At 39.1% G+C, this 14,325-nt stretch overlaps 1 protein-coding gene across 1 annotated transcript in view; it reads right to left on the reverse strand.

The window, feature by feature from the left end:
• map1ab (microtubule-associated protein 1Ab) overlaps positions 1-6,949 on the reverse strand; it is a 129,441-nt gene extending 122,492 nt beyond the window's left edge. The window contains 2 exon segments of the mRNA XM_050072633.1: positions 5,058-5,330; positions 6,708-6,949. Of these exon segments, the coding sequence (XP_049928590.1) occupies positions 5,058-5,325 (268 nt within the window). The 5' untranslated portion in view covers positions 5,326-5,330; positions 6,708-6,949.
• Between the last annotated feature and the right edge of the window lie 7,376 nt (positions 6,950-14,325).

Genomic DNA, 14,325 nt, shown 5'->3' on the forward strand with positions numbered 1-14,325 from the left:
AGCACTACAGTTTAGGGGTGGGCGATATGACCCTAAAATAATATCAGAATATATTAGGGTATTTTTGCGATAATGATTTTCTTGACATTATGACAAATTAGTAAAAAAAAAAAAACATTTATTATCAATTTAAGAAAATAGAATTGCAACAAAATAAGTGATATAGTTTTACAGTTTGCCTTTAAATATTCAGTAAAAAATAAACAAAAATGATCTCTCATTTCTTTAGTTAGTGAACAACAACAGTAACTCAGAGTGAGATTCAGATTCTGTATACAATATTAATAGTGCAACAAAATAAAATCTACCATAAATTACACATTTAAACAGCTCCCAAACACAAGTCCCCTGGGATCTATATATATAAATCAACAGGTGATTTCCTTCTTTTAGCAAAATCCTAATTGATTGAGTTGTTTTTTTTCCACCTGGACCTTTATGCTCTGCCATTTCTCCTCTAATCATCACACTGTAACCTGTGACAGACTGTTATGATACTACAACTATCACACATTCACATATATGGAGTTTTTTGTCGAGCCGCGAGCGTCATGTAGGTTTACATTGCCAGAGGTTTAACCATTTGACGACACTGACTAGCAACCTCGACTCCCGTGGAGAGGGAGAGACGCTGTGCTGCTGCCAGAGGAGCCGCTGAATGAGTTCCCTCTGAGCGGTAAGTCACTAAAAGAGTCTGAGAAGTCCGGGGCTGTTCATAAAACAATCAGGACGTCACAGTTTATTCCACACTACTGAAGCTGCTCCTCTTTCTGGAACCACCGCATAGTCGGTAATAATTTCGCTTTCAGCCATGCTTGTTATTGCCGTGGGTAACAGTGTGATGTCAGTACGTCAGTAAGCGAGTATCACAATATGAATTTTTCATATATTAAAAATTACACCGGTGTTATAATGGAAGGGGTGATATGACACACACCTACTGGCCGTTGGATCTACCAGTCGTCGTGGCTAATGAGTCAAAAAGTTGACACTGAACTTGACTGACTTTTGACTTTCATACAGGACGCAAACAGCGGTCTCCCAGGTAAAAGTCCAGAGTTTGGTTGACCCACCCACCTCACCTCTCACTGACTTTATGCTGACTTTCTCACTCTTTATACCACAGTAGTTGCCAGAAGCATAAAAAATGTTGCTGCCCGGTGCATCTCATATTGCAGAGTCATTTTATTCCATTCAACACTTTGTCTGCCATTTTTCAGTCACTTTATTCATCTGATGAAGCAATTTTATTTTAGCTTTTATTTATCTATTATTATCTTTAATTCTTATTTTTATTTTTTCTCTTTAATCTTATTCTTATTTAATGTTATCTTATCGTATCTTAATGCCAAGGGCCCCCAAGATGACAATGAATTATTTAAAAGAATAACAGGTAGATTATTTAAATATAATTGTTGACCTTACATTAAAGAAACAAAGCAATGTCAAGACATCACATTGGGATCCGAGGAAGTTAATTTCATTATAGAGACTAAACAACTAAACAAAAACATTATTGTTACATTAATTCATAAGAAAAGAGTCAGTAGTTGCGGCACTGTTGAGATTTCAAGGAAATCAAACTGGTCCAAACAAAAACATCTTTAACCTCTGTCTTTTATGACGACAGCACTGCAGTGTGGGTGACTTGTTGCCGGCCTACATAAGGACCCTGCAGCTAACATGTAATGAGAGGCGAGGGCAGGTCGTTCGCACTGACTCACACTTGAAACACCGACCTGGGCGAAAGAATCGATGTTAATGAACGATGGGGGTGTGATACTGAGTAGCAGAACAGTAACGTCCCTGATGCTGGGAAGAGGAGGTCAGAGGGGATGGATGGGGTTGCTATGGCGTCAGACTGGCATCTAAAAGAGCGATTGATCATCTGGAGTGAGAGCAGCTTAGACTGGGCAACGGCACAGCAGAAAAATTGCTGACTGGCACACCCCTGAGTCTGCACACAGCCACATCCTTCACAACCGCTCAACATCCCCAAACTTCAGACATCCCACACTGACAGGATGACTGGAGCCTGATGCAGCTGCTCAAGAGGGGAGGAAGCGTTTGAAGCCGCTGAGATATTCAGCTGAGTAATGATGCCTGAGTGTGACAAAGGAAGCAGGAGAGAGAAAGCTATGTGTTTTCCTTTATAATATCCGTGAAGCTGTTGTGTTCTCGCTGCTGAGCACAGCCTGCAGATGTTTGTTTACTGGTTTGAGGGAACAGGACACTGCCATGCAGGAATACACACATGTAGAGACACACATGCCAAACACACATTCGCCTGCTCAAATGTAAACTGCATTTTAGATGTCTGCTGCAACAACTTACAGGCTCATTATTGTGCAGGGTGGAAATAAATGTTTTACTAGGGACTGTTCGTTACTTATGAGGGGGAGGAGGGGGTAGTGCAAAAGGGAAGAGGCGTGCCGTATAATTTTTTTAAGCTCTGGGGAGGAACATATGTTTGTTTTGGCTTAGGGGAGGGATTTACAACTCCAAATAACTGTATTTGCATTCATTTTAAAAGTGAAGCGTGTAAGATACAGGGGGATTTGGTGGCATCTAGTGGTGAACTGCAGATTGCAACCAGCTAAAACGTCCTTTAGTGTTCATTGTTCAGGAGGTTTTTAACCACAGAGGACTCTTCCGCTCCAAAAGAAACAAACCAGGTGATTTAAACCCGTAAATACACCAAATAAAGTAGTGTCATGGTAAGGTTAGGGTCAGAGACTCCAGTGGCCGACGCAAAAATGCCAATGGCCCTGTCTAGAGCCAGAGTTTGGTTTTTCTGTTCTGGGCTACTGTACATGGCAGTGCAACATGGCTGTGTCCATAAACAAGGTCCTGTTTCATGTAGATGTAATCTGCTCATTCTTAAGCCCAGTTCAGACCAATGATTCGCAACGTGACGAGTTGAAACAGGCAACTAAATTTACTTGCAATGCGCCATTGTGCAACGTTCTACAAACCTGCCGGTTCACAGCAATGCAACTAGATGAAACGGTGTATCATCTCTATGCAACAGCTCTCTGTACTTCTGTTCTGATTTGCAGCTTTTGTGGCTGAATATAATTTGTAGCTTCTTAAAATATGAATGAGGATCATGATGGTGAGATACTGGCTACAGCTGCATTTGTAGTAGTGATGAAACGGTGGAAAACAAACAAAACCAGCATCAGATGGACTGTATTCATAATAAATACGCCACAATAATGTAAATAACCAGCACCAATTTAATTAGTCAAAGAGACTGTGTGTGGATGTCGGGGGGACATAAGCACATACAGTGAGCAGCAGCAGTGACCCACCGTCTGACACCGGCACACCGTGAGGACAGAAACAGAGGGCTCAGCGGGGGACAGAGCACCTGCCGCAGCAAGTGAACACACCATCTGCCTTCATTTTGACTTGGCCAGCGGACTTCACTACAAGCGGATGCTTTACGTTCTAAAACCAGCTGCCGGCGATTTGAACAGCTGAGTTGCAGGTGACACCATCAGCCTAGTTGAGTCGAGCTCAGACGGCCAGTTCACACCACTGCGACTTCTCTCTGAAACGTTCCGCTCCATCGTAATCCAAGTGCCCTGAAGCCGCGGCATGCAAAATTGACTTGAAAAGATGTAATTTACTCCACTTTTATCGCATCATTTCTCACCGTGGTCAGTTAGCCTGCAGGAGTGCTGTGTTTACATGGCAACTCGCACGAGACTAGCTGATGGCTAGTGGTGGCGCAAGTTCTCGAGTCTCGCACGAGTTGCAGGCTAACTGACCACGGTGAGAAATGATGCGATAAAAGTGGAGTAAATTACGTCTTTTCAAGTCAATTTTGCATACCGTGGCTTCAGGGCATTTGGATCATGACGGACAAGCTGTTCTGACATTTTTGAAATGCATTAGCAGAGTTTTATTACATTTTCAAAATGTGGGTACCATGCACTTCAAGTGTAGCTGTTATTCCGGCTAGCTGTTATCCTCCGATACCCTGAACGAGTTTTGTGGATTAAAAAACTACACTGGACTTCTTGTCGGCATGAGGGTCAGTAAGTACTGTCTGTATTTTCTTTCTAAAGTGGCCATTTCCTTTAAGGTAACAATAACACAACGATTTTTATTTTAAGATAATTATACACAAAAGAAAATATACTTTTTATATTATATCCCATTTCTGCCAATATATCGGGGGATATATTGGCCATCTGAATCCCTAAATCTGTCTGTGGATTTAGAAGGCAAATATTGCCAAAATTACACCATTAATCACAGCCAGGAGCTACAAAAACAGAAATTATGGTTAGACTTCAAATTTCTGACGGTCCTTGAACACATCGTGTGCAACCAAAGCATCCCTCTGAAAAAACATAACCAAACTCATTTAACATTTGGCCAAAAATAAACTGCTTGCAGTGACTGACCAGCATGAACGACAAGAGTGAAGAACAGAGGGGTTTTTTTAACTCCAGGATTTCATCTTCAACTTTTCATTTTCAGACATCACAGGGTACGTTTTTCAAAATCTAATGATTGATTTGTGGTGGAGGCAGGGTCATGCATTTTCCTCCAGTCACTACAAGAGGCTGAAGGAAACATATTTGTCGCTTCGGGGAGTCACACCCCAGCCACACCTCTCCTCTGATAAGTAAAGAACAGTCCCTTATTTTACTCATCCAGCTGTGCTGATCAGTCAGTGATCTCTGCCTAATCTGTATTTGATTCACACACTATTGAAACAGAGTGCAGTATTTTGGTAAAACAGAGAGACAGGCTGTTTGCTAAATTACTGCTCTGTTAGAGACAGAACACCTCTGCTGCATCCACAACTTGAGTCTGCAATTTCGCAGTCATAGAGTTCACAGTGGGCAAGAGAAAATGCGTGGTGTCCCATGGTGCAATGCTGCAGCAGCTGCCTCTACCTATGGATACTATCCTGTCCATTGCGTCAAAACATTTCTCTCCTGTTGATGTTTAAATCACTTTCCATCCCGGAGCTGCAGTCGCAGCTGCCCAACAGATAACAACCACAGATGCAGACCGGTGATTCGTCTGTCACTCACCCCGCTCTATCTGCGCTCTGGCGGTGTCCAGCTGGTGCTCCGTGCCGATCTCCCCGATCACTATCAGCATGTAGTAGGAGCCCCGGTTGAACGGCACCCCGCGCCGCCGTCTCCCTCCTCCTCGGCGGTACCGTAGTGGCTCCTCGGACCCCGGCGGTGGCGGCGCGCTGTAGCCTTCGTCTTCCTCAACCACCGGGAGCGCACCTCGCACCGGGATCTCCATGGCAACAACCCCTGGAGCCGACGCCGTGGCTGACTCCATCGCCATGACAACTACCGGTGTGAGCGAGGGGAAGAGTGTGGTGGGGTGGGAGGGGGGAGGAGGGGGCGGAGGATGAGGAGGATGCGGAGAGGTGAGGGAGGGGAGGGAGGTGAAGACAGGGGATAACGTGTCAAACCGCACGGATTATTGATAAACATTTATTTCCGGTGGAGCTTTCAAAATAAGAGTGCTTCAGTGACTGTGGCACTGAGAGCTGTCAAATGTTAATATTGAGCTGGAAGAAGTTTGTTTTGTTTGTTTTTTTTAAATTTTATTATCCTCTTCCTCTATCTTAAAAATTAATTATGCCAGGATAACATACTTTAAATGTATTCACATATATAGTAACTCACTGACAATAATAAATAGGCCTACATTTTTAGTTTTAATATTGTTTACATAAATAATACGGTAAATATGACAAAACACAACCTACTAGTCTTTTTTAAAATTCTAAAATAACAAGAATGTGCATTAATTCTATTGATGTGTACACACACACACACACACACACACACACACACATATGCATACAGTATAGTTTTTTTATTTTATAATATACATTTTCATTTCTATTTTATTTTATTGCTTTATATTTATATACTTCTATTTCATACTCTTTTTTTACTTCTTACTAGTCTCACTTTCCCCTCTGAGTTCGATAAAGTATTTCTGATTCTGATAATCAATGGATTGGGTTTGGCTTAGTACGATTTACAATCGTTTGAAAACACGGGAGGGGATAAGTCAAAACTTTATTTTTATTTAATTTTATGTTATTTTAATTTAATTTAATTTAATTTGATTTAATTTAATTTGATGTAATTTAATTTAATTTAATTTAATTTAATTTATTAATTAATAGTTTTACCTGTTATTCAGGAGGGGATTTCATCTTAAATTATTTTCGTGATTTTCGTGAAATCTAACACTTCTGGTCACTGCCCTGCCACAGCTAATTTAGCTTAGCAGAGTGTAGCGGCCCGACGCACTGTGAAAACATTGGATTTTACCCTTAATGTCGGCCCGGAAAAACATTTAACCACTCCTGATAAATGGTGCACATCTATATGATAAATAAAACACGCTAATAATTGCAACCAGCTTCTAAAAACGAGTTAAAAATTAAGATTTAACTTATCCAAAATACGATTTCTACCTGAGCGTTATGTGACCGAATCACGGTGTAACGTCAGCTGTGAGGTCACAGAAGATGCTAACAAGCTAACGTTAGCTCAGCTTATGTTAGCACATTATCCTGCTGTTTTTACGTTGAACAAAAACACGTTTGACAAGTTTATGTCACCTATCAGCCGGGAAGCTTTTTCCCATGTATATAATAGTCTGACATACTGTTTGTATAAACTCCTCTGAGGTGTTAATCTTACCTTTGTGTGGGTTGTCCAGGTGTATTTCCGAGTGAAACCAAAGTTATCCATTATGTTAGTCATACAGATACATTCTCTGTAAACGTCTTGTTGAGTGTTTTCTTTTACTGCTCATGAAGTATGTCGGGTTACTTTTCCATCTTCTCACATGATATTCAGTAACACCATTGTGTTTCTGCTTGACAGCTGACAGCTACCGTCACTCTTTAGGATTCATGTCAACTGTCAAAACAAGTAACACAGGAAACATGTATTAACTTATACTGTTAGTTAAGCTGTTAAACTGGACAGTTAGGACTGGTTAATCCAGCAGTATACCATGAAATTGTGGCTGGCCTTGCAAAAGTACAGCTACAAACAACCCACAATACAACACTGTCTTAAGGGAACATCCACAGATTTGCAGAGGAAAATACATGAAATGATTTGGCAAAAACTACCCTTTTTTTCTTTCAATTATTTCTTTTCTTTTCCTTTTTTTTCATTTCACAAACATCCCCAAAGAAGTACACAAAAATAAAAAACTATAATAGTAATGATTTAAGAGGAGAAAATGATAAGTATTTTAAAAAAAGATATCGATAAATAAAAAAGAATAATGATCAGTGGAAATTGTTCCTTTCTTCATAGATTCGGGGCACATGAAAGCAGACAAGACTACGCTCCTTTTATATTTTTAAAGATGTTAAAACTTATTTGACCACTATTAAAAATTTGAAACTCAAAAATTAAAAATTAACAAAACTATTTTGTTTTTTAGACATTTCAGTTTCATGCCATTTAGCAGGCCCTGGAGGTTTTTTTGTTTTCCTTATGTGTCTTTCTCAACCTGCATTTTGTTTATTTGTTGTGCAATTGAATTTATTTTTCCATTTTTTTTTATTATGAGATATATTTTTCTAGTTAGTTAGTTTTTTTTTTATTGACACAAACAAATAAAATATTTGGATCCAAACAATATACAAAAAATATGTATGTAAAAAACTGTGAAAAAGTCCGGTCTCTGTAGGCAACCCAGGCTCCGCAAATGGCAACAAAAACACTTCACTTCTGTTTACGTTCAACAATGTTATCAACCACAATGGAGCTAGCTCGCCTTTTAGCCTCATTGTAGCCTGTAGCCCTAACTGCCTCTCTGGGCACCGCGTTCACGTGTGCGCGTTTGCGCGAGACTGTGAGACATGGGCACCGCTTTCATGTGTGTGTGCTTGCTTTCGCTGAGATGTTTGCTGTATGTGACAAAAAACTTTTCAAGCGGGGCGTTGGTGGTTTAGTGGGTAGAGCAGGCGCCCCATGTACAAGGTTGTTGCCACAGCGGCCCGGGTTCAACTCCAGCCTGTGGCCCTTTGCTGCATGTCATTACCCCTCTCTCTTTCCCCGCTTCACACTTAACTGTCCTATCTATAAAGGCAAAAATGCCCCAAAAAATATCTAAAAAAAAAAAAAACTTTTCAAGCTTAGGAAGACTTAGAGAGCCTTTAAGTGTCAACCCCATTTATATCAATGAGGGCAAGCTGAATAACAGAAATGCCTCAGTTCNTGCATGTCATTACCCCTCTCTCTTTCCCCGCTTCACGCTTAACTGTCCTATCTATAAAGGCAAAAATGCCCCAAAAAATATCTAAAAAAAAAACAAAACTTTTCAAGCTTAGGAAGACTTAGAGAGCCTTTAAGTGTCAACCCCATTTATATCAATGAGGGCAAGCTGAATAACAGAAATGCCTCAGTTCAACAGCACCACAAACTACATCCTCCAAAATGATCATTAAGTTGAATCTCTAAACATTATCACTAGGGATGCACGATATTGGATTTTTTTGCCGATATCTGATATGCCGATACTTGTCAAACTTATTTGGCTGATAACCAATACCGATATCAATATATTCACTTTTTTCCCTACCTAAGTTTAGTGATCATCAAGTCTCTTCTGTAGTGGAGTTAACATCATATTATACATCAATGCATGTGTGTTGGAGACATAATATAGTTTTTGTTTGTTTATTTTAATAAACTTTATAATAAACTTTATCTATAAACCACCTTTCAAAACACAGTCGCAAAGTGCTGTACGCTAAAATTAAACAAAATTAAAACACAAGAAGAATAAAACAAATAACGTCATAAAATGTAATCTAGTAAAAGATAAAATAAGGAAGGCCAAAGTTAAAATCAAGATAATAAATGGGCATAAACATCAATAATATAGAAATAAAACAGACAGCTCAGATAAAGTCAGGATATGCTTTCAGCTAGAAGTATGTTTTTAGGAGAGACTTAAACGAAGACAGTGACTCAGACAGCCTTATATCCTCGGGCAGGTTGTTCCAGAGCTACTTTATTCTTATCTAAACACAAGGTAGATATAAATATACACATGCAGTTATGACACTGAACACAGGGTGGAGCATCCATGTGTGAAGAGCATATAAGTAAGCTCCAGGTAGTGGGAATCAGGTGTGTTGAACAGGAAGCAAACCAGAGGGAGATATTTTGTGATTGAGGTACATCTGAGCGGCAACAGGATAAATCCCCCCCATGCAGTCCACACAATAGTGGTAGTGGTGGCTGATGACTCTGAGGCTGCTGAGGCATATGAGGCTGATGAATCTGGAAGACTAGGTGGTGATGGGGAGGTCGAAGGTGCACACATGAGCATACGTGCCAGGAGTGAATGGCAGGGGAAAAAACTTACAGCCTGAGCCTGAAAAGTGCTGTCGTCCTTACTGAACTTTTGCTAGAGCTCCATTTGCTGCGGGCTAGTTTTAGCTAGGTGTACCTAATAAAGTGGCAACTGAGTGCAGTAGCATAGGGAGATTCTCTTGTTTGTTACACGAGGACTTGCAATGCATCGATGTACTGCCTGGCCTCCAACAGACAGCTCCTATCAAAATATGAATACCACACAGACCTTATTTTCACATCATACTGTACAGTTACATGTTCAAAATGTTCCATGTTCTACACAATAGAAAATGCAAAAAGAACCAGTGATTGATAGCTGTTAAGAAGCTGTCACTCTGTTATTCTTGATGTCAATTTGTTCCAGGATATACTCTCGTACAACACACTGCATGATCATACCACTTGAAGTACATGCATTCAACTCATGAGCAGTTTTGGAAATATCTTCAAATTAGACATCTTCTCACTCAAACATTCAGGTCCACTACAACTTCCCCGCCAAGCCCTGTCAGTTTAATGTGGTTAAAATATTTGGAACTGGCCATGAGTCATCAAAATACTGCTTCCTGTTGCTTAAAGGTTTTGGCAGTCAGAGCTTTAATCTTAAGTTCACATTGTCAGTTCATTTGAAAGAGGGCCCAGTTCTCTTTCTGGTCCACTTCAGTTCTAATGGGGCCTCAGTCCTCCTTCCTGTCCTTGTCCTGCATCCTGCACCTCATCTGGAGTTACAGGCCGACTTGGTTTTGTCTGTTTTTTCAAGTGTCCCAGGTCAACAACATGTGATCTAGAGGGTTAAATACAATGGCAAAGAGCAAAGTGAACCTGGAGCACTTTGTGTTCACAATGCACAGGTTAAGTGAACCGTACTGCAGACTCAGACACCTCGGGAGGCGGTCTGAGTTTGGGTTGTTTCAGAGGAGTCCGAGTCCTCTTAGGGTGTTTTCACACTTTTGTTTTCCTTTTCAGCCCTCTGAGTAGATTCAGAACTGTGACTCAGCATTTTTTTGCGCATATGTGAACACTCCAAGAGAACTCAGACCCCTCTGAAGAGAACCAAACTCAGACCGGTTCAATATGCTCCAAGTCCGCAGTGCAGTTCAGGGTGTTTTCACACGTGGTCTTTTTCAGCCCTCGAAGCGGATTCAGAGTGTGACTCAGCTTTGTTGTGCTCCTGCCTGTTGCACAAACATTCTGGTCTGCCATACATGAAAATATCAAAATGATTGTTAAATTAGACATCCCATCCTGCCCAAATTTGTTTGTCCTCGGTTATCATGTCCCTCTATAACCCTCGCCTGCACCCCCCTTTTTTTAAAAAGTACATGCATTCAATTAGTAAAAACAAACCAAGAAGCTTCAGCATTTCACTGAGTCATGCTAACATTTTACAAACTCACAAGCCCTGATTTAGACAGACTGAACGTAACAATAAACTGTGACAGTGAAGACGTCACACACAGTCTTGCAGGGTTTCTGAGTAAAACAGGATTAGACCTCTCCAGACGTCAATCACACACTGCTGTTCCCTCTTAATCTCCATTTAGGATTCAGACGATGTGTAAATGTAGTCAGCCTTGTGCATTGAATGTGGAGGACTTATTAAAATAATCTGCAGAAAATTAAAGGACAGCTTCTCCAGAGCTCAGACGTGTTTTTGTGCACACACACACACACATTAGGACACACTGATAAAGACAGAGAGAGAATACAGACCGGCCTTAAAATAGCCTCTTTCTTCTCAGAGAAATGTTCCTCATTCAGCCTCCCTCCTGGTTAACCTTGAGCCTGGCACATTTCAGTGTGTAGCAGAGGGCGGCTCAGCATAAACTGTCAGCACCACACTGAGGGGATAATAAGGAGGTGCGCACCAACTTCTGTTGGGCCTCACAAGTTAGCATGAACCCTCTTTTTACTGTAATTATCACTGATTTAACACGTGGCGGGAGCTATCTGCAAATAGATCTGTCCTAGTTACAGTTTGCATTGATGCAGATGGGTAATACTTTCAATTAGGCCATGTTCAAGTATCATTTCCATGTGCTGTTTTGTTAATTATCATTCCAGATTCAAAAATCAAATACACCGACATATATGATTAAAAACTATAACTGACTAAGCCAAAGTCAAACAATTATCTTGCATTAAACAAAGAGTATATGTGACTTGATCAGTTGTGTAAAGTCACTACTGCCTCTGATCAGCTGTGTTTGTCAGATTCACCATTACAGAAGTAAAAATAAACAGCAACAACATCCTACAGCAGCAGCAGTGTAAAGATTCTTCATATGTTTTTTTTTTTACTGCAGGTCTCTGACAGTGAGTCAGCACTTCACTTCATGGTCGACCGACATAGACATGCTTCCCTCTAGTGGTGATTAACAAAACTCCAAATTCACAGCAAGTTAGAGGATGATGTAAAGCTTTAATACATATGTAGGTTATGGCTGTGCAAAGTGTCACACCCAACACACTGTGCTGTGTCTTTTTTCTATTGGAAAATGAAAATAAAATAGACAAAAATTAATCACAGACTAAAACATTATTCTGAAATAGCTGTTCGGACGTGAGCAGACACAAACTTCTGCACAATTTAAATTTGAGTTTCACAATAAAGCTCAATGTTCTCCTTTTGTTTTAAGAAAAAAGTGACTTCATTAAAATAGATATCAGAATATTGCTCCTGAGGATGCTCTCTATATTTATTTATTTATTTCTATGACTTGCAATTTTTATTTTAACTGTGCAAAACTATCAGTGCAAATCCTCAAATCCTACCCAACACCCAGAACACAAGAGATAAACAACAATTCAGTACATCAGTAATGTGGTTTCATAAAAAGAAAATCTAAAGACAATAATTACATAAAACAATAAACAAATACGTGAATCCCTCAAAGCAGACAAGGACTTTAAAGATAAACATATATATATATAAACTGTGTAATTTTTTTTAGTGTATGACTTTATCATGTATATAGCTTATGTTTATTCTATTCTTGTTTATTCTATTGATGTAAATATGGCAGTTAAATTTCACTCTTACATTCTTACAGAGACAATATATATTTTATTTTTAATATTTTTATATCTTAAGTACTGGTGTTAAACACTGTTGCATAATGCACATTCTATTTTTTATTTTAATGTACATTTTCATCTCTATTTTATTTTACGTTATTTATTTATGTATTTTTTTTTTTGCTTTACATTTACATGCTTCTATTTCATACTCTTATTCTTCCCTGTTATAAGTCTCTATTCTTTACATCAGAGCGACTAATTAATTAATAACTAATTAATATTATATTAATCCATTCAACAATCAAACATATCACATTAATTCAATGTTAGATTTTCCAAAAGTGTTTCAGATTAGATGATTTTCATCCCAATATTGTTGAGATAACTGGATCAAGATTTGGAAACTGTAAATTGGCCTCTACCGCCCCATCTGCTGGACAGCTGATGTTAAAACACATTAAAACATCCTGTGAGACAACCAAGAAGCACCAACAACACATTTGGGAACCTGGGAATCAGGAAATAACTTAACTGAAACCTAATCAACACAACAAATAAATAATGATCTTCTAAGGTTACTATAAATGCATTTAAATCAAAGGAAACTCACATTTCATATACTCAGATTCAAAGGCAGGATGAGGCTGGTCCACGTGCTGCTTTGTTCTCCAGAGAAAAGGATTGCCACCTGTGAGCTGGCTGTAACATATGTATATATATGTATAAATATATACATATATATGCTGTGTCTCAAATTGCGTATTTCTGTACTTACACTTAATATTTGGAGTGCATAAGTGCGTTCACACTGAGAAGTATGGGAAAAATGCAGTGCACTATGAGGACCCAGATGGTGCATTCAAAACGGTCAAGAAGTTGAGTGTGGAACTATGGACACTTCTCGCCCTCAATGGTCGCCATCTTGGCTACGTAGCGGAAGGGGAGGGACCACTTTTCAAACTGGAAATGGTGGCCGAGGACTGTGCGACCCTGAACGTCGCTGCATTGTACAAATACATGTGTTTTTTGCACTAAGCACCACTATACTGTTGTCGGGTATAAGCCAGCAGTATGTTTGTTGGGTTAATTTAGCGGTCTGTAATGATTTGGTATCTATCTTCTTCCTGTAAAGTTTATAGGAAGATTCACCCATTTACTCAATTCAGATTTTATATTATTGAGTAATGAAATAATTTTTTCTTTATAGATCTGTTGCTTGTTGTCACTTATTACACATGCTAAATATTTAATACTTGTGGTGCACTTAAATGGTTGTCTTGCGATATGTTTTTATGCGTCCCTACTACCATTTTTTCTGTTTTCCCATATTAATTCTGTAACCTGAGACCAATGAATATTCAGAATAATTTTAAGCAAAGGAGGTATAAACGTTGGTTAAAAACAACAAAAGATCGTCTGCAAATAAGTTAATTTTTTACTGTTGTTTTCCTATATTAACACCTGTAACTTCTGGATTTTGTCTAATTTTCTCAGCAGACGGATCCATTGCTAAAGCAAAAAGGAGTGGGCAAAGTGGGCAACCCTGTCTTGTGCCTCTCTCTAGTGTAAATTCCTCGGACAGTAAACCGTTGGTATAAATCTTAGCTGAAGGATATTTATATAGTAATTTTACGAAATTTATAATCTCAGCCGGTAGGTTGAATTTTTCTAAAACTTTAAACAAAAAAGGCCACTCAAGCCGATCAAATGCCTTTTCGGCATCAAACGCCATCACTGCTAAACCTATATTATGTTTTTTTTTGCATGTTGTATTATACCAAAACATGTTCTTGTATTTTTTTGCAAATGTCTATTTTTAATAACTGGTCTAACCTTTGCTAATCTATTACTTTTAAGTTTAGTTAATATTTTATTATCACAATTGAGTAAACTTACAGGTCTATAGTCTGAA

The sequence above is a fragment of the Epinephelus moara genome, chromosome 20 (genome assembly GCF_006386435.1).
Source record: "Epinephelus moara isolate mb chromosome 20, YSFRI_EMoa_1.0, whole genome shotgun sequence".
Lineage (NCBI taxonomy): Eukaryota > Metazoa > Chordata > Actinopteri > Perciformes > Serranidae > Epinephelus > Epinephelus moara.